At 45.0% G+C, this 20,485-nt stretch overlaps 2 protein-coding genes across 3 annotated transcripts in view; one reads left to right on the top strand and one right to left on the bottom strand.

The window, feature by feature from the left end:
- The window catches only part of march1 (membrane-associated ring finger (C3HC4) 1), a 62,854-nt gene extending 53,449 nt beyond the window's left edge, over positions 1-9,405 (top strand). The window contains exons 5-7 of the mRNA XM_035418771.1: positions 3,146-3,326; positions 7,462-7,609; positions 8,174-9,405. Of these exons, the coding sequence (XP_035274662.1) occupies positions 3,146-3,326; positions 7,462-7,609; positions 8,174-8,481 (637 nt within the window). The 3' untranslated portion in view covers positions 8,482-9,405. The remainder of the gene's footprint in view (positions 1-3,145; positions 3,327-7,461; positions 7,610-8,173) is intronic.
- A 2,522-nt stretch (positions 9,406-11,927) lies between these two features.
- Positions 11,928-15,731, bottom strand: tma16 (translation machinery associated 16 homolog). 2 transcript variants are annotated; one of them, XM_035416958.1, is made up of 8 exons: positions 15,610-15,731; positions 15,356-15,468; positions 14,951-14,988; positions 14,462-14,546; positions 13,976-14,124; positions 13,434-13,476; positions 12,578-12,750; positions 11,928-12,542 (listed from the first exon to the last, which is right to left on the bottom strand). In XM_035416958.1, exons 1-7 carry the CDS (start codon positions 15,610-15,612, stop codon positions 12,579-12,581), a joined length of 603 nt encoding a protein of 200 aa, XP_035272849.1. In that variant the 5' UTR covers positions 15,613-15,731; the 3' UTR covers positions 11,928-12,542; position 12,578. The 2 variants fall into 2 exon arrangements, with proteins under 2 accessions (XP_035272849.1, XP_035272848.1); XM_035416957.1 differs by having other exon boundaries at positions 11,928-12,750; positions 15,610-15,730.
- Positions 15,732-20,485: the final 4,754 nt, after the last annotated feature.

Here is a 20,485-nt window from a genome sequence, read left to right as displayed (position 1 = left end):
TGCTCTGTCGACCCTGACCACCCATGAAAACAACCCACGAGTATAAAAGCCGGCTTGGTAATTAGCCGAATGTTAGCATGACTGTGTTTGGCACGTCCAATCACAGCACAGTGCGCAATGCTCAGAAAAGGCATATTGACTCAAGTCCGTTGACAAAGATGACGAGCAGAGAAGTGAATTGACCACGCTGTCAGTACTCATGTTGCCCGTCTTCGCAAATAAGACAAGAGCCGGAATGGACGTCGTTTTCATTATGAGCCTCTAAATGCCTTCACCTCAGCTGGTGGTAAAACACAAGAGTGCTGCTATTACTCAAGGAGGGGAGACGTCCATTCGAGTGAGTGATCAATCAGCCCTTCAGTCTGCCAGTCAATCATTCGAGCAAGCAATTAACAAGTCACATTCAGTCAGTTAATCAATCAGTCAAACGGTCAAGTCAGTCAAACGGTCAGTTAGTCAGTCCGCCGGGCATGAAGTGAGGGAGAGAGTTCCTTCCTTTACTGGAAACACACTTCTGGGTATTGGAGGGGACAGTACAAGCATGAGTGCTCGTAACTGCTTTGACCGTGAGGATGTTGTGTTGAATAGTCTTTCAAATGTGTGACACCGTTTTTTTATTTTGGTGGTAGCATTTCCTCATCTGGTCGCGCATTTCGGTAAATGAAGCCATTTCTGCATTTTCGCTGCGGCACTTCTGAGCAGCGCGGCATCTGCATGAGGTGCGTCTGTGCTACAGGCTGCTTCCACTTCCCCCTCTCTCTCGCTCTCTCTCTCTCTGTCCCCCCATTGCTCTCTCTTTCGCACTCTCTCAATCTATCTCTCTCTCTCTCTCTCTCACGCACACACACACACTCTCTCTCAAATTCCAAAGTCTTGGCTCAAAAAATTGGCATGACAAGATATTTCTTATATTGCCAAAGCACAAGCATATACAAAGGAATGAACATATACAAGGAACACATCCTCTCGCTCTCTCCTTAACTCTCTCTCCCTCCTCTGTCCCTCTCTCCTTCCCTCTGTCTCTCCCCCGCTCTCTCCTTCTCTTTCTGTCTCTCTCCCTTTTTCTTTCTCCCTCTGTCACTCTCCCTCCATCTCCCTCCCTCCCTCTGACCCGCTGTCTCCCGCTGTCTCTCCCTCTCTCCCTCAATCTCTCCCTTTCTCCTGTCTCTCTCCCTCCATCTTCCTCTCTCCCTCCCTCTCTCCCTCTCTCCTTCCCTCTCTCTCTTTCCCTCTCCTGCCCGCCCTCCCTCTGTTTCTCCCACTGTCTCTCTCTCTCTCCCTCCCTCCCTCTCTCTCTTTCCCTCTCCCGCCCTCCCTCCCTCTGTCTCCCCCACTGTCTCTGTCTCTCCTGCCCTCCCTCCCTCTCTCTCTTTCACACCGTCTCTCTCTCTTTCCCACCCTTTCTCTCTCCCTCCCTCTCTCCGTCTCTCTCTCTCTCTCCCTCCCTCTCTCCCTCTCTCTATCTCTCACTCCCTCACAGTGGGCTGCAGTTTTCATGGCTCAGATGAGCGTTTGCTTCTGCCTGACGGCGTCTTTACTTGACGCTGTTGAGAATCGGTTTTCCAGCTAACGTGTTGCTTTGTGTTATTCCTTGTGCTGTTTCTGCGCCACAAAACGTCCTTTTAATCGAGCAGATATTTAACACGGCGAAGCGTGTCCCGTGTAATTAAACCATCGATCTCTCGGTGACTGTTTAATTCCTGGTCTTATTGCGGTTAAAAAAAACCAGCGAGCTTTTTGTTGTTGTTCTGTTGCCTTAAAAAATAAAAAAAGGATATAAATTTGAAATATAATCGAAGCCAAATAAGGAAGAAAAAACACAGTAGTTGTTGAGTGGAGAAAAATGCAGCCGGGCCTGTGTTTGCTTACTGTGTGGTTTTGATTTTTATCAGCCTTCTCTAAAATTTCAGAAGATAGATTTCTCTATCACTGCACTGCATTCTGACTGTGTTGTATTGCTGCCTCTTAAAATATCCACTTCATCTTCAAAGAGCGTTTGTACATTTTTGCCTTGGAATTCTGCTGTAGATAGAGGTCCCATTTAACCAGAGCTGGAAAGTCCAGGGGTCAGAAAGTAAAAGTCCTGCCGTGTGTTTCTTCCAACCGGTGAACTGATTTCAGTAATTAGTTCTAAGTTCTACCTCCTGCCTGAAGAATTGTGCTAATCGGCAAACCTGGGAGATGGGAACAAAATACCGGGGAGGATTTTTTATTTTCTGGACCTGGATTTTCCACTTCCGCCGCGAACAGTGAACGATCTCAGGTGGAATTGAAGACGGGCAACATTGCCCTACTGTAGGGGTGTCCATTCATGTCCAAAAAGGGGTTGCAGGTTTTTAAAAAAAAAAATTTTTTTAAGCCCGGCACTAAGACACCCGATTCTGCTTGTGAAGGACTTGATTGAAGACTGTGACTAGTTAGTTTAATCATACTGCTGGGCTAACACAAAAACCAGCACCCACACTGGTCCTTTCCGGATGAGACCGGAAATCCTAGCCCTGCACAACTTTTCGCTCACGATTTTTCATTCACTTTTCATAACCTTCCCTCTTATCCTAACCTTTACTTTACGTTCACTTTACGTTCTCTTTTCAAGCCGCCCCACCCCCGTCGTTCCCCCCCGTCGTTTCCTTGTGGTTTACAGTTCGGCAGATTGTATACCGCATGAAGGCTAAGGCGCGAACCCGTCCTTTCTGCAGTGCTGTTTTGGGAACGGGGCGTCCCGTAGCGATGATGCGTTTTGTGTGCGCGCGTGCGCGTGTGTGTGGGTGTGTGCTAGCGAGCGAGCGCGGGGCCTCTGCATCCTGTAGCGGTGATGCAGTGTGTGTGTGTGTGTGTGTGTGTGTGTGTGTGTGTGTGTGTGAGCGAGCGCGGGGCCTGTGCATCCTGTAGCGGTGATGCAGTGTGTGTGTGTGTGTGTGTGTGTCTGTGTGTGTGTGTAAGCGAGCGAGCGCGGGGCCTGTGCATCCTGTAGCAGTGATGCGGTGTGTGAGTGTGTGTGTGTGTGTGTGAGCGAGCGCGGGGCCTGTGCATGCATCCTGTAGCGGTGATGCGGTGTGTGTGTGTGTGTGTGTGTCTGTGAGCAAGTGCGGGCCCCCGGGGGCCCCCGGCGCTGATGGGTGCGGTTCTCCCTCTGCCTCCGCAGGATCTGCCACTGCGAGGGGGATGAGGACTGCCCCCTCATCACGCCCTGCCGCTGCACGGGCAGCCTGCGCTTCGTGCACCAGGGCTGCCTGCACCAGTGGATCAAGAGCTCCGACACGCGCTGCTGCGAGCTCTGCAAGTACGACTTCATCATGCAGACGCAGCTGAAGCCGCTGCGCAAGGTAGGGGCCGCGCCTGCCCCCCGCACTGACCCTGCCCCCCCGCACTGACCCTGCCCCCCCCGCACTGACCCTGCCCCCCCGCACTGACCCTGCCCCCCCGCACTGACCCTGTCCCCCGCACTGACCCTGCCCCCCCCTGCACTGTCCCTGCCCCCCCGCACTGACCCTGTCCCCCTGCACTGACCCTGTCCCCCTGCACTGACCCTGTCCCCCTGCACTGACCCTGTCCCCCTGCACTGACCCTGTCCCCCACACTGACCCTGCCCCCCCGCACTGACCCTGCCCCCCCGCACTGACCCTGTCCCCCCCACTGACCCTGTCCCCCCCCGCACTGACCCTGCCCCCTGCACTGACCCTGTCCCCCTGCACTGACCCTGTCCCCCCGCACTGACCCTGTCCCCCGCACTGACCCTGTCCCCCTGCACTGACCCTGTCCCCCGCACTGACCCTGCCCCCCGCACTGACCCTGTCCCCCCCCCCCCCGAGCCTGCCCCCCGCACCGCCGCCTCGCTAGCCTCCCCCCCCCCCTTAACACCGGGGAGGGGTGACTAGCTACTTGTCTCTCTGCTCTCACAGCGGGGAGAGACCAGTGACTGGGTGCCCAGTTGCCTGTTGCTTTACCACCCCTCCCAAAGCAAGGCTTTGGACCTGGGAACTGTCGGAATTGTAAAAGCCGTTAGTTAGGTCATCAGAAAGGCAAATACTTGTATGTTTGTCTTCATATATACACCACTTGACTCATATTTGCAATGGAATGGTATAGGGTGGGATACAGAGTCACCTGCTTAGTGTGGTGTGGTTTGAGTGGGAAGTGGACATTAAAGCGAATCAATGTTTTTTTTCCCATGGCACCAAATAATAATCCCCTTACATATTTAGTGATTTTTACGCTTTGCCGTATTGTGCGGTACATTTTTTATGAATTAATACAATAGAGAGGGGTAAATGATAACAAATCATGTTTATCCGTGATAAAACAATAGTGCTTTCTTTGACCCCTTTGCACAGACAATGGATTGAGCGTTCTACTTTTAAAAACGAAAACAAGACAGAACAATAAAAGACAAACATACCAATGCTGCCACCTATTGCTCTGAAGTCTGTCTAAATTTGGGAGGAAGGTGCAGAAAGGAACAGCAGAAAAGGATGATGTCACTCAGGTGACATTAGCATAGCGTACCGCTAACATAACGCCAATAATGTCAGCATGAAAATAAAGTATTCTGTACCTCCCTTGAAGTAAGAGCCTTTGAATTTTGATGCAAGAACTGCTGAATTTATATGTTAAATAATCTGTACAACTTATTCCATCAGTAAATAAAAAGTGGGGTTTTATTGCCCATAAGTGTACACTTACGATAAGGGTAATTTATGAAAGCGTGTGCTCGGAGGGGAAAAAACATGGTGTGCTGTATCTTGCACAAACTCTTTATAAGACAAACGTTTTGTTACCATTCTTTCCTTTGAATGTAAAAAAAAAACAAAAAAAAAAAAACAAGAACTGAGAAGATCATCAGCTGTTGAAGGCTCAGTAAAGGGGGGGGGGGGTGCAGGGATAGGCTTTAAACCCGAACACGGGGTTACGTGGGCATACGTTTTCTCGTATCGGCAGAAGGTGAAGCCCCTCCCATAACGGCCCAGCTGCCCCGCTCGCACTGGCCCCTCCCCTGTAAGAAAACCCAGCTCACCTGCTGAGCTTCACCTGCTCGTTTATCATTGAGTACGGGACACACGATCAGGAGTAATGGTTCAGTAGGTCGGGTTGCCGTGCTGAAAGGCTCTTTAAAGCTAATTTGGAACGCATCCTTCCTCTAGTCAACCACACGCTTCTTCATTTCCCTCACACTTTAACGGAGGCTAAAAGTCGTTAGCGTTGACATTACTGCAGTATTTCTGCGTGCGTAATGTTTGTTTAAAATAATTTTTTAATATAATGTTTTCTTTAAAATCATTTTTTGGTTTGTCGCTTTGGATTTAACCCGAATGTATCTGTTAAGTATCTATCCTTGTGTTTGCTTTGTCATAATTGGTTTTGAGCGGTGGGTCAGAATGTGTCACTTTTTTCAGACTGAAATTGAGAGAGAGAGAGGCTAATTTTTTCAGCTGCATAAGAATGCATAAGAATACTGACAGCCTTGGGCAGATAAATACACAGAATTTAAATAAACTATGAAAGACTTGATTAAAAAATGTCAAAAGAGACGTATGTGCATCTCACAAAGTTAAAGACATCAAAGAGAACTGGACAAATAATGGCAAGCGTTTTCTTTTTCCAAATTAATCATTTAAAGGCCTCTGGCCCTCTGATTTTTATCAAAGTCTACAAAGTGTTGTTAAAATTCATAATTTATTTCTGTGTTCTGTGGCATTGAACACAATCAGCAGGAGGGTTAAAAGGACTTGAGATAAAGCAGTCAAGAATGCTTGTAATTTAATTACAAATGCTTGTAATGTATGTTGTGTACGGTACACCTTAGCTACCTTCTCAAAATTAGCTGTTTATTATTCTGTCATTATTGGGAAGAATACTGATGCTACAGATGCAGACTTGGACAACTTCAGTTTTGAGGCATGTGAATAATACTGCACTGTCTTTCCAGTGATTACTGGGTCAAGAATACCTCTAATAAGGGACTCTATTTGGTTTCTGGGTTACCAAATGGGATGGCACTGTTGCCTCACAGCAAGGTCCAAGGTCCTTGGTTCAAACCCCCACACTTCCCCACACGTTCTCTGCGTGGGTTTCCTCCCACAGTCCAAAGACATGCAGGTTAGGTTAATCATGGAGTCTGAATTGCCCCTAGGCATGACAGTGTGTGCATTCCCTGTGATGGACTGTTGACCTGTACAGGCTATATTCCTGCCCAGTGCATTCTGGGATATGCTCCAGCGACCCTGAGCAGGTTGTTGGGTCAGGGGTTAGATAATGGACGGATGGTTACCAAATGTATAGCCTAGGGCCCTGTTTTACGAAGCAGGATTACTGAGTTAGCTGGATAACTGCACTGAGTAATACCTGGAACCCTCCCAAATATGGAACTGGGGTGAAGTAAGAAGAGAATTTCTGGGTTTTACTTTTGCTTTGTGAAATACTCCCCCTGGTCAGTCCTGGGTTGAATTTTGGATTTTGAGACTCAACAGTGACATCTTGTGGATCTCACTGTGTATGGAGCAGTCCACAGAACGTTGCCGTGGATATTAAATGCAGTTTTTCTTACCTTGAGAATGCACACATAATTGTAATAATTTAATATTAATATCATAATCATATTAATATTAATATGTTGTTGCTCTTTGATTCCATCCCCACAACCAAAGCCATGTCACTAGAAAAAGGGAAGAGATAGTTGCAGATGTGCTGGAATAAATTTGTCTCTTTCGATCTCTTTACTGCCGAATGTTCTGGGTAAATTCTCATTCAGAAAAAAGGATGTGTGGTGGTTTTTGGTCTTACGGCTTTTTGAAGAGAAGAACATAATATATTTTTAAAATGTTGTCATGGCACGAATAACATTTCTAGAGGCCTACCATCAGGGGCCTGATGCAGTCTTACCACCCATGCACTGGGGAATCATTTTAACTACGTCCAGGCTACATCTTCAGTACATTGTTTTCTAAGGCGTATTACTGAACATTAATGCGTTTTATATTGTTATTAAACATCTAGCTGCTACTCTCAGTCAGAATTGTTCTGGGATTTCCTGCACCCCTGACCTGTCTGTAATCCACACCTGACTCATATCCTTGAGGACTGTGGAGAAAATAAACTTCCTTAGTCTATTGGACATTAATTCGAAAGTAAGAATGTATGTTAAGTATGACACATGAGCCAGTATCATTATCAATGTCTATAGGAAACATATTCTGACCGGACATTAGACAATAGTCCTGACCGTGCTGTGGCTTACATTACAGATATTAACCCTTTAAGGTGTAAGATCACAAATACATTGTCAGTAGTGTCATTAGTAATGTCATTAGTGTTGGAGTTCTAGAACACTGACTTAGAATTTTGAATAAAAAAACATTCCAAAAAACCTGCTCTTCAAAGGGTTAATGAGATAAACTGCACTTTGCCCTGTTATTTTCGGAAGCCTGGGGGTGCGTTTTATGGACTGCGGCCTTTTCCTCGCAGTGGGAGAAACTCCAGATGTCCGCGAGCGAGAGGAGGAAGATCATCTGCTCCGTCACCTTCCACATCATCGCCGTCACCTGCGTGGTGTGGTCCCTCTACGTTCTAATCGACAGAACGGCCGAGGAGATCAAGCAAGGAAAAGAAAACGGTACGGCCTTAATTATGGTGTCCCGTGCTTACCGTAGGTCATCAGAATTACCTGTATACCGAAGTAAAACCATGATATGCAGTCTGAGCATCTGAGAATAACATGGGAAATATTACATTTGGTACACAATTTCTATGCTACGTAATATACAGCAATTAACACGTACGAAAGGTGTTGACAAGAACTGGCCATGCAGGGCCCATCGAGACTTTGCCTGCTGCTTTTGAACATGCCAGTACACATTACATACATATACGTAAGCCACTCTTAAATTTCATTAGATTTGATATAACCTTCACATAATAAACCTCAGTCTGCACATTTCTTTAAGTATCTTTGTCTGTCAAGGTGAGTCCACATGAGTTGTGAGTCCAATGTCTTTCTCTAGGAAGCTCTGGCTGAAAAAGATATTTAAAATTACACACACACACACTCTCTCTCTCTCTCTCTCTCTCGCATACACACATACACACACACACTCACACACACAACACACACACACACACACACACATTTACCCTTCATATTTCGTTAGAGCCAATCACCTCTGTCTGTCTGTTGCAGGCGTGTTGGAGTGGCCGTTCTGGACGAAGCTCATCGTCGTGGCGATCGGCTTCACGGGCGGGCTGATCTTCATGTACATTCAGTGCAAGGTCTATCTCCAGCTCTGGCGACGGCTGAAGGCCTTCAACCGGATCATATTTGTGCAGAACTGCCCGGACACTGTCAAAAAAGGGGAGGAGAAGACCGCCCCCCTCACACAGAACAACGGGAAGCACGACACGGTCGAGGTGCCGGCGTGTCAGATGGAAACGAACTCTCACAGACCAGCAGGGGGCGGCGTCGTCCCCCCCGAAGTCGCTCCTGTCTGACCCGGCTGCAGACAGCCAGTACCCGCTTATGTCTTGTCTGTTTCTTCGAGATGTGAAGTGTTTTGAAGTGCACAGCTATTCAGACAAAAAAAAAAAAAACACTTCAGATGACCCCAGTGGAGAAACGGCGCCCGTATGAAATGTTTCCAGGAAAACACAGAAACGCCCCCCCCTCCCCTCCCCCCCACCCTTAATTCTTGAAAGAAATTAGACGTGTCACGATAGTTTTACAAAACAAGCCAGCACCAAAGAGCTTGTGGAAAGAGGACCAGGAACTAGGCAGTGACACGTGAGTTCATTTTTAGGGAAGTACTTATTTTCTATCTTAGATAATATAGTTTTGGTTTGCACTGATATAAACCAGTATGACCAGTATAAACCAGTTTTTAAAATGAGCAATTCAAGAAATTTTAAACGGCACAGGTGAAACAGCAGTTGTCTGTTATGAGTATTCAGAGGCTTTGAAAGTGAGCAAACATATGCAGTTTATGAAAGGTGGTTCAGTTTTAAGATACATTTGATAGAATACTCACATTAAGAGAGTGGTTCAGAAGAGACGTTTAAAATTTGTTTTCAAACCTTTTGTTACAAACGAGTCTGATAGACGTCTTAAGCCGTTTAGTCTGGACTTCAGTGACATCACCTTAAAATGTTCCACCAGTATTGATGAGCAGCACAATGAATAAATTGTTTACACTTCTTTTTCTAATGAATTCAGATTGGGCTGTTTTGACTGTGAATGGAGAATGTGAATTATGAAAGGAATATATAATAATCCTCCAGGAACATACTATGCCAGTTAGAGCGCAGACGTCATTCTTTAATTACCTGTTAAGTGTTGGCAAACCCGGCTGTGGGTTTACTACATGTGGAATTACTACATGTACATTAAAGGCAGTGCAATAAATTTGTGAATGTATCCAACAGGGTTTTCTGCACTTTGTTTAATCATTTTTCCCCCCAATTTTTGAATGTCGAGTGATATTCGCATGCTAATAATTCTGGAGAGAACAGACAGGAAGTTACCCTCCTCCAGAACACCCGGCGTGAGGTCACGGCTTCTCTCCTCGCTGCGGCACACAAGCAGAGCTCGCTAAGACACGAGCCGGTGGAGGACACTTCATATGCAGCTTCAGCGAGCAGACTGTGGGCACCCAAACGACCAGCAGGGGTCGCTGGTGAGCAACGAGACCTGGGCTTCTTGGCGAACTGGATCCCTCCTGTGAATCGAGTCTGTACTTGCACTTGCTATCTCTTGGGATTGGATTGGACTGCCCCCCCCCCCCCCCCTAGGGAATGACGACATTTGATCCCTAATCTCTGCAAATATGCTTTATGGTAAAGTACATACAGCACGCTGCAGGAAATGCTTTTTATTTATTCATTTTTTTAAATGGCCGTTTGTCATACAAATTGGAGAGTGAAATTCAGACAGTGGTAATAAATGTGCCCGCTGTCTCCCTGCGAAAGTTTATTTCGCCTGCACCCATTAAACGGGCCCATTACAACAAGCGATTTATAAGTGCTGTGCGTACGTCCCACCGTGCGTCCCCGGCAATCATTCTTCCCCCCGGGGACCTCTCGACGTCGGCGGCGGTTCGCGAATTCTGTCGCCGTAGCGACTGATGAGAGCCGCGAAGGCGTAATCTCGGCCGCCGCGGCGGGAAGCTAATCGCAGAGCGCTCAGAGGCGCGTGAAATACGACGGCGGGCGACCTCGAGGAGACGACGTCCGTGATTTCCCTCGCGTTCCCCCCCGCCCCCCCCCCCCCCCCCCCCCCGGCACGGTAACCGCGCCGACGGCTTTTTGATTGCGGCCGCCACCCTCGGCCCCGCTCAGCACGGATGACAGAGGGGAACTGAATGGGCGTCGTCGTGCGAGGGCGATAAATCCAGCTGCCGATCCTCGCTCTTCGGCCGCTCAGACGAAAAAGGCGCTCGGAAAGGAGGCAGCGACGAGAAGCCCGTTTTGGCGGGAAAGCGGCTAAGATAACACAGCATAATGACGAGAACAACAACGCTCGCCATTTTCCTGACTACATTGCACCTGGTGCTCGGATTACCCACGGACTAGATAGTATGTAACACCATATCAAGCCTGGTCTCGAAAATCCCCAGAGTTTCTGCCTCTACTATGTGACCTGGGGGGCTACTCCACACGTTAACCACTCTGCATGAAAAAATTCTTCCTAATGTCTGTATGGAAGTTACCTTTTGCTAATTTCCATTTGTCCCCTCGTTCTACTAACTGAACATAAGCTGAAGAATCTCTTGTAGTTCACTTTGTTGATGCCCTTTATGAATTTAAAAGCCTCAGTCAAGTCACCCCTGAGTCTCCTTTTACTGATCCCACACAAAAAAATGCACACAGCAGTTTTGAGGCCCAGCACAGACCCGAGCACCATTTGTCCATTCATGGCATGCACTTTATTGAGCCCCGTGGGCTAATTCATCCTCTGCATTTGAACCACTCTAGCTACTTAGGAGCAGTGGGCAGCCACAGGTCCAGCGCCCGGGGGCCAGCTCCAGCTCTGAGGCCAGTGCCTTGGGCAAGGGCAAAGGCGGGCGTATACCAAACCTGACATATGTGGTGTGGGAGGAAACAGGAGTGCCTGGAGGAAACCCACGCAAACACGGGGAGAACATGCCAACTGCACGCAGGGAGGATCCAGCTGGCCAGGACTCAGACTTGAACGGAGCAGGAACCTCCTCCTGAGGTTCTACCCTCCTCTGGAGGTTCCACCCTCCTTCTGAATTTCTACCCTCCTCCTGAGGTTCTACCCTTCTTCTGAGGTTCTGCCCTCCTCCTGAGATTCCACCCTCCTCCTGAGGTTCCACCCTTCTTCTGAGGTTCTGCCCTCCTCCTGAGATTCCACCCTCCCTCAGAGGTTCCACCCTCCTTCTGTGGTTTCCACCCACGGAGACATTGGTTACTGAGCTGTACGCCAAAGTTCATTTTACAGTCGTTACTGTAATTTCATTATTCGTTTGGTTTCAAAACAAAATTGAGTCAGCGAGCTATGTTTGTTGAATGAAGTTCAACTTCCCTTCAGAAACTGAAAAATATCTCATTTCTAACTATTTCCACTTCAAACTGTGGACATGGCAGATGTGTATCAGTAATGCACACGAACAATGAAATGCTACACGCTAGGTTTCAAAGTTGTTATTAGCCTTGACATTCCGCTCGATGGAGCTTTTTAACCTCCTTAACAGGATTTATTGATGTGGAACCAAAAAGGCCATCGACCATTTTTGTGACAAGAAACATCTGCAGTGAACCGAGTCTGGATATTTGAACAGCAGAAAGCTACAAAACTTTTCCCCTGCTCACAAAATGACTTTCATATTTGACCAATCGATTATAATTCAGTTTCTCCTTTCATCGTATTTCTGTATGCCCACACAATAAAAAACAGCTCCCATATGAAAAGATTACAGCAAACGCATTTTGAAAAGACCTTGGGCGTTTATTTTCAGGGAAGCACTCGCATTCATTTTAAATACACACACATACATGCTGTATTATAGTCATAAATCTCTGGCGTGGAGGGGGACCAAATTCCTCTGGATTGGAGGGAAAAAAAGTACATAAAATGAGGTTATGATCAGCAGCGATTTCATTGCTGCCCATTGCAGTGTAGCTGAAGGAGTCCAAGCAGAGCTACCAGACCCTGGGGTCCCGGAGAGCCACAGGATGTGACGTGTTTCACTGTCAGCCCTTAACCCTTCAAGGCGCAAGATCACAAACGTGCGAATTAAAATGCTCCCAACTGACCATTCGAATGCTGACGTCACAGTCACTACTGGTCGTTTTAAAGCAACGGAGTTCTAGAACACTGACTTTGGAATTCTGGAGAAAAAAAACATTCCAAGGACATCCACTCTTCAAATGGTTAACTGATCAATTAAAAAAAAGGTGATTACCTCACTAAGTCTGATTACCTGGGTTGTAATTGGCTGCAGATTTTAAAGTAAAAACGGAAAGCAGCAAATCCTGCGGCTCTCCTGGCCCCTGGAGTAACAGACAGCCGAGTCGGGGGTTTGCTGCGGGGTGCTGGTGGGGTGGGACAATGTGCTGGAAGGTGGGCGTCACCGTTACAACTCTTCATCGAGAGACTCCGCCTCAGAGTCTCCCAGCAACGCGTCCTCGCACAGCTCCGCTGACGGGCCCTCTGGCCCCGCCTCTTTCTGCGAGGTTCCCGCCTCCTTGGGCGACACCTTGCGCATTTTTATATTGGGCAGTTTTTTCAAGTCGCCGTTCCACTCTCTGTGTGGCAAAAAAAATACAACGAGAAAATGTGTTAGGAGCACCATGTACACGCCAAAGAAAGGCACTTCAAACAGAAACGTCAACCCTTCAGCAGGAGCGTCCACATACTTTTGGTCATAATAGTGTATGAACCCTGCCTAACCTCAGTGCTAAAAATATCATTTATTCAACTTCATTTTCAATTCTTACAGGCAGATCCTTGAGAATATGATCAGACCCAAATTTTCTGGCTGCCTGGAATTCCACAGAAAGCAGGCAAGGTGAAAAACCATTAAAGGTTAAGTATCTGCCTTTGTTATAAGACAGACGCCTTTTCTCTTCTGTACTGTACCAGAAAAGGCCCTGCTCCAGTTCTCAGGTTTTGCTTATGCCCTGCTATGAGGCCTTTTTAAATCTGTTTTTTTGTAAATTTGTCACAGTAATGATTCCCTGCATAGTGCACGTGGCTCTGTCCAAACAGCCAGAAGTGTTATTTGAGTTCAAATAGGCAATATTCTTTACGGGAATGACACTCTAATCAGTTTACACTGTGAGATTGGCCGGGGCAAATACATTTGACAGACAGGCATAATGCAACTGCTAAGTTTCCAACACGATTTGAATTTACTAAAACTTTAAAATTCCACGGTTCTGGTCCCTACATGAACAGACATAAGAAAATATATTCGAAAATATCTTACCTGAACGTTTTCAGATGTTTACAATTGATAATGTCAGGAATTTCTAAAAAAAAAAAAAAAAAAAAATTAAATGGGAGAGAAAAATCATCTGAATTAAGTCAAATAACACCAACAAGCACTAAAGAGCCTTTGTAAAAAGAACAGCACAAAAAAATCTATTGTGTATTCCGCTACATCAAGAACAAAATGATCACCACAGCGGTGGTCTCCAACAATGGAGGCCAAGTGCACGTCCATTTAACGCCACAATACCTTTTCAAAGTCTAAGCAGGTATTTTGCGATGATTCAGAACTGGGTAGACTGGAGCCCAGGTATTGAACCGTCGTTTTTTTTGACGGATGAATGCCTGTCCTACTGTTCGGCAGGACACTCAGTATAGCTAATTTCTAAGCAAGAAACCCCATAACAACCCTGATCGCTGGATGTACCAAGCATTCATCGCGGTCTTTTTCCACAGACGTGTTCAACAACAGGAATAAGAAAAGCCGGCACACACGTAACAGAAAAATGTATTGACCGAATGAAAGAAAGAACGACTCACCGAATCCGTTTCCTTCGTATAACGCTCGCTCTCTTTCCACGGTCTGTTTGATGACGTTCTCCCTGGAGCCATGTAGACGTCCTTGCCTGCCTTTAATTCCATTCGCTAGTTCGATCTGCTCCATCTCCGCGTCAAAACGATGCAGATATCTGCCGCCACGAAAGGGAACACGGCGTGTTTTTACTGGTATCTGTTCAGAGCTGGTACTACGCAGATTGACTGATGTATGCATTATGGGCTGATAGTTACCTCCGTTGTTTACATCAGAGGTATCAATTTAATTTAGCTAGCGGGGTTACCCAATTACCGAGTGAAAATGTGCAGCATCTATTGCACAGTGATGCTCAGGAACATTTACAAAACACAAAGGAAGAACTGAAGCAATTCGTTACATTAACACCACTGAAATGTAGCATGTTAAGAGTATAAAACAGAGGTATTTCTGACTGTACCGTCAATATGTCATTGAATAATTCCTGGCCTTACCGTTCAATAATTTCACAAGCATCTTGTTTTGTGTATTCCGTTTTTTCAGGATCAAGCTGGCTCTGGAACCAAAGAAGTTTTTCACCTGCACACAAATTAACAACTGATTAACAGTTCATGAACAGAAATGCACACCTAACAATTGAGAAGGATTAAAATAATATTGAGACAGACTTTCTTAATCTGGTTCAACGCATTGGTAACACATCTGAACTATGGCCATCTAAGCGTTGCTTTTTAAGGGTTTACGATATGGAACTGTGAGTGGTGCACCACAACAGCCCTGTTTTAATAAGACTCGTTTTATCAACTATTTTGTTGGCAAGAAAATGCAGCCATTTAATTATTATTTGTTCATAATGTTACACACTTTAGAAGAACAGGAGGACAACCCAAAAGGCTATTAGCCCTGCTTTCACAAACACAAAATATTAATGATTAGATTAATGGAAAATAACAAGCTGACACCTAACATTCCAAATAACTTACCAACTGCATTTAGTCGTAAGGTTTTTTCATGCTTTAGCCTGCAGACGAGACATACAATTCAAAACTTTCAAGCTTTCCAAACCCAATAGATTGATACTGAAGACACGAGCCCGCTAAGTTTGTAAAACAAACTTATTCAGAAGATCTGATCTGCTATGAAGCTTGCTACATCTAGACAAATATTTGGAACAAGTCTATGATCAGTTAATCAGCCTCACAAAAAACGAGTAACAAGCTTGCCATTCGCTAGCTGGAGAAGGAGTTAGCTGTTCATTGTATCTATGTAGCTAACGTTAGCTTAGCATTACCGATAAGCAAACAACTGAGTTCAGTTGGCTACGCGAAGTAGCTAGTAAATACCGAGACAAGTGAATGACGATATGCAAGAAGACAAATGAAACTTACTTTTCTTTTTTCTCTTGTTTGACAACTTTGCTTGCAATATAGGCTGCTTTCCTACTGTATGGATGAATCACCTTCTTCTCTACCGCTCCCTTACCACCCTTCAGTACCTTCGGCTGTAAACAGTACACACAAGGCGAGTATGTTAGTCACCTTTCAGTCTACCTTAACAGTAGCTATAAAATGTACAAACACTAAGCTCTAATACAAATATCAAAATAGCTAACTGTCTAACAGATTGACATTTAAGTGCTTACCATTTCCTTATAAATAGTGCTCACTGTAGTGAGTTTGACAGCAAAAAAAGCACGTGCAATTTCTCGCTGACGGAAAATGGTCCCACACTGTTTAGATTCCCCGATCGCGGGTAAAAAAGTCAATTAGTTCCGGAAGACCATTATATTCTTGAAAACTTTAAAGGGGACCTTCAACGTTTTGGGAAGATTGGATGATAACAGGTGGGCTAATATGCGGTCTCCTAGTCCGTAAAAATGTAAGAAAACGAACTAATGTAAAATGAGTGAGAAGAGCTCGCAGTCGTATTATTTGACGTAACCTAATGACGTCAGGTGAATGTAGACCTAAGCTCCTGTCTTTTTGTTTACAGTGTACACGCTGGCACATAGACTATGGCATCAGCAGAGCGCGTAATAGAACCCCTGGGCGTAATAGCACCTTTTGCAGCTACAATCCAGGTTGTTGCCAACCTAGAACCATAAAAAAACAGAGTAGTACTGCCAATATCTACAGAAAACCACATGCTAGTACAATCCTATAAAACACATGAATAAAAGATAGATTTTTATAAAATCTTGGGGAAAATATTGGCTCCTATTCCGAACCAAAAACAGTATAATGGCGTGATTTATATGGCGTTGAGAGAAGATTACTGATGTTCCAGCAGCTCTGCCAAGAATCTACACAATTTGTAGACTGTTTATGCAATGTTATTATATTCGTTGATGTTTATGAAACAGAATGAGATTTAATAGCTGTTTAATTGAATGCTCAGAGGTTTATTCTGGATGCATATTGCCTGAAATGTAAAGGTCCCGATATGTACCGAGGTATTAAAAAGGTCACAAGCCTTTTCAGGCAAGTTCTAATAGTCAGGAATGACCTTTCTGTCCCAGAATGGAAGTTACAATGCACCTTTTGAATGAGATCAAGATTATCCTAAGCCTCCTGGTGACATTTCACATTGATTCTTTTTATGTATTTAAAAAAAAAAAAAAATTATAGAAGCACTGCTCCTTTTAACCCACTAAAAACAGCAGTTCTCCTAATTGTAATGAATTATATAAATACGTATAGGCTGGCGCATTTCAAATGCAAATATTTTACAACGTAAGTCTGTGTGCTGACTCTAGTTATAGATCGAGACTTGTTTTCTCTTTCAGGTGGCAAGGCTGTTGTCATTGCTATCCATTGTTTGGAAACTGCCAGAACCTGCTGCAGTTCTCTGAGCATTAGATAGACTTGAAAAGGTGAGAATACATTACATTATCTTTACAGGTGACATTTTATGAAAAGTTCTTTTTTTTAACGTCAGCTAAACTGCAGTGCATTATCATTTCATGAAAACAGTTGGCTTTTACTGTCTTGTACTAAGAAACAGGTGCCAAATGTGAGGGGTCGTTTAGGGATTGAAATAAATTTACATGTTCCATGCATTACGGAATAGGAGTGTGTTGCTGTGTGCTCACATGCATGAGCATGTGTGCATGCACATGCAACCATGCATGGTGTTTTGTGCAGGTGCTTCAGTCATGTTATCTTCATGGTTTTAGTGCTCAGCTGGGTAATCAAACTCTCTTTCCAATGCCTGGTCAAGTTGGGCGTAGGTCATAATGAGAGGCAGATGGAAATTAATTTTCTCTCATATTTACTGTTGAGCTTAGAAGCTATATTAGCCATCCATCCAGCCATTATCTATACCTGCTTATTCCTGGTCAGGGTTAAGGGAGGTGCTGAAGCCTATCCTAGCATGCACTGGGCGAGAGGGAGGAAGAGGAGCTATATTATTTGCTCTTATTTGCAATTTCATCAATGTGCATTGCTGATTCCTGCAATTACGGTAAGCTTGTCTAACTCCAGTTTAATATACTCTTATGTAGAGCTCCTGGGATTATCTATGCCTCACAGACATTATGTCAGATCCACAATGCTTTAGGATCATCATAATCCACATCATTTAAACGTGTTCAGTCTGTATTAGATTGGCTATATTCAGATGTGTGTGTGTATCTACTCCCATCTTGTACTGTATCCCTCTTTTAAGCTAATGTAATATTCTCTATGATGTCCCATAAAAGCAAAAACAAAATGGAGAGCAAAGAGATTGACATTTTCACTGCACTGCTTTGATCTTTGATGCATCAAAGTTGTCAAAGGCGTTCGTTTTAAATTACGGCTGAGAGCTCTTTCTCCAAAATGTCTTTCAAAACTGAGCTGAAAACCTAAACCCCACAAGTCTCTCACTTGGTGCTACCGAAGACTATGAATGTACAAATTCTTTTTATATGCATGGATGGTTATTGTTAATGCTTGTTTTTGAAAAATGCCACAGTTGGAATTGTCAGTGATTAAAGGATATGTCCCGTATGTTAAAATTTGGACACTTCTTCGGCACATTGGTGAACTTTCTGCATGCTTGACCATGTAGAAGTTCACCCCATTAAATTGACCTCTGCTGGTCACTGAACCGTGGGCGCACTGTGCAGTAATTACAACAAAATCTTCCACTGACTAACCGTCCAACATCAGTGCAGCATTGCACACGAGGAGGCTGCCTGTGACAGCATTTACAAAAGGATTAATCTGCAATTCTGGCATAGGCTGAAATGGGTGGCATCAAACTTCGTATCTACGACAGCGCAATTATCCAGGCATGAGCTGTCTTCGTGCCCAGGCAGAGGTCCTGATGGACCTGCCGTAGTGTTTCTGCACGCTGCCCAAAACACGCCTTATCTCTCTTCTCCTCTTGTTCTGAAAGTTGTTATGAATATTTTATGGGAAACTGCACCACACAAAATATGCCGGATTGCTGGAGGAGGCGTACTGTACCAGGGTGGCCAGTAGAGATGGTGACTCGGTTCTCCGCCGCTGCTGTCTGCTGACGAGAATCAGTGCGTTTGACAGCCAGCTGTTGTGACAGCCCGTTCTGGCCTCCCGCAGATTCCCATAATGCTCCTGTTCAGCAGTGCGCTGAGAATAGAAGCATCAAAAGCGGTGGCACACATTATAAGGGAGGACTAATCCAGATATAAAATGATGGCAGTGTAGAAGAAAAGGGGGGAAGGAGGATATTGTGTAGAGGGGTGGGTGGTTGGGGGGGGTTGTCTTCTTTGGTTCCATCTTTCAGGCCTGAAGGTCTAACTATAGACATCCGATTTAGATTTTAACCCCCCCCCCCACAAAAAATGTCCTGTTCTTATGTTTTGGATGGGGGGGGAGGCTTGTTAGAAAGGTTAAAGGTCGTTTGACTGGTGGTGCAGCAGCAGGCTGAGGGAGCTCAGAGGGTTGTATGTATGAATCCTACTCTGAGCAGTGCGCTACAATGGTGACTGTGTTGTATAATCAAGTTCAAGGACCTGGCCTTGTAACCTAAAGGTTGCAGGTTCAATTCCCACGTAACACACTGCTGTTGTACCCCTGAGCAAGGCACTTAACCTGCATCGAATCGGGACACATCCAAATGGAGACTATGTAAATGTAAAAAAAAAGTGCAAGCAGTCACTTTCGATAAAGAGCATCTGGTAAGTGCTTGTGGTGTAGAGAACACTGCTGGTGCGCACAGAGCAATCTCCCGCACTCAGTTTAAATTGCTTCTGCGGGTTGTCTTCGTGCCTTCTGTGCGCGCACGTGGAATTGAAATGGGATGCGTGCGCAATAAGACTATTCAATTTTATGTAATGAAAATAACTTGTATCATAACAGCTAACACATCCATCGTGAGGTTGACATGACACTCTGTATTCTGTTGCACCTCTCCCTCAGTGCCTGTTGTAATAATTTGCTGTAGATGTAGATACAAACATGTACGATACAAAATGCATGGTGATTCATTTTGACCTTACTGGTCAAAAGTAAAACAACTCAAAGACCCATGTAAAATTCTCCATTTGACATTTGAATGTCAGACAGTGTCTTGGAATCTCTGTATATTGGTTTTGAAGGCTTGTCGAAATGAATTATTTTTGTGTCTGTGACAAAGGCAAAGGAATGCTCTGGTAGTAGTTTGGGGGGGTGGGGGGGGGGGGGGGGGGGGGTGAGTGTTGAAGGCCGTAAATGCTTATTTAGGCCCGAATTCCAAATTTGTTCGCCTCTTCCGCTATCAAACATGTATGAGAATTTTCCACGGCAATCAAAACTAGTTCAGCTGGACGTTAGCCTTTGATATTTATAGAGAACTCTGTAAAAAATGTCACTGAACAGGTTGACTGTGACCAAGCAGCTTATCATAGAACGCTTAAGTCTATGAAGTCTAGCAGTGAGTGGCGTGACTCCAGGCCTTGCCTGCATGTTCCTGCAGTTCAGTCAAAGTCGAGGGGCCCCTCCCTGGATTCATTCCCGCACGAGTGATGCAACCGAAGATTCCGGAGACGAAATCCTGATCTATGATTCAGTTATGATTTTTGCCTAAATTATGAGCGAGCACAATGCAGCTATGCTGTTTATCTGTTAACAGAAAACGTATAACCACTGTCACTTTTGACCCCCAAAGGAGTACTCTTTGTGAATTACAGTTTGCTTCTTTTCTTCAGGATGAAAGCAAACCCCATGTAATGTAAAAAAATAATACCAATAATTACACAAACAGAATATCAATCAACTTGAATGACAAGGTAAACAGTCTTTGTAAAATAAATAAGGGGGATTTCAACTGGCATATTGCACTGATAAACTGGTTCTGGTTCATGGTCCAGTGAGTTGCAGATTTGGCTGCTTCAGAATTTGTCGCTACACACTAGTCAGTGCCTTTTGACAGAGGGCAGATCAAGTATTCCCTACTGGACAAGAGAAAGAAGCTATTTAAAATTCATTAAATAATAATTCTGTATTCAGTATTCAGTTCAGTCATCACGAGACTGTCCTGATAAAAGCATATTTCACATCACAGCCATTTCAAAA

Source organism: Anguilla anguilla, chromosome 5 (genome assembly GCF_013347855.1).
Source record: "Anguilla anguilla isolate fAngAng1 chromosome 5, fAngAng1.pri, whole genome shotgun sequence".
Lineage (NCBI taxonomy): Eukaryota > Metazoa > Chordata > Actinopteri > Anguilliformes > Anguillidae > Anguilla > Anguilla anguilla.
The sequence above is the reverse complement of the archived record's forward strand: the minus strand, read 5'-3'. Positions and strand labels throughout refer to the sequence as shown.

Bases quoted from the DNA above. Each gene is read 5' to 3' on its own strand.
- tma16 (XM_035416958.1), bottom strand. The intron at 14,547-14,950 runs GTAAGTTATTTG...ATTTGTGTGCAG, and splicing joins CTTACGACTAAATGCAGTTG to GTGAAAAACTTCTTTGGTTC. The intron at 13,477-13,975 runs GTGAGTCGTTCT...TTTTTTTTTTAG, and splicing joins ATACGAAGGAAACGGATTCG to AAATTCCTGACATTATCAAT.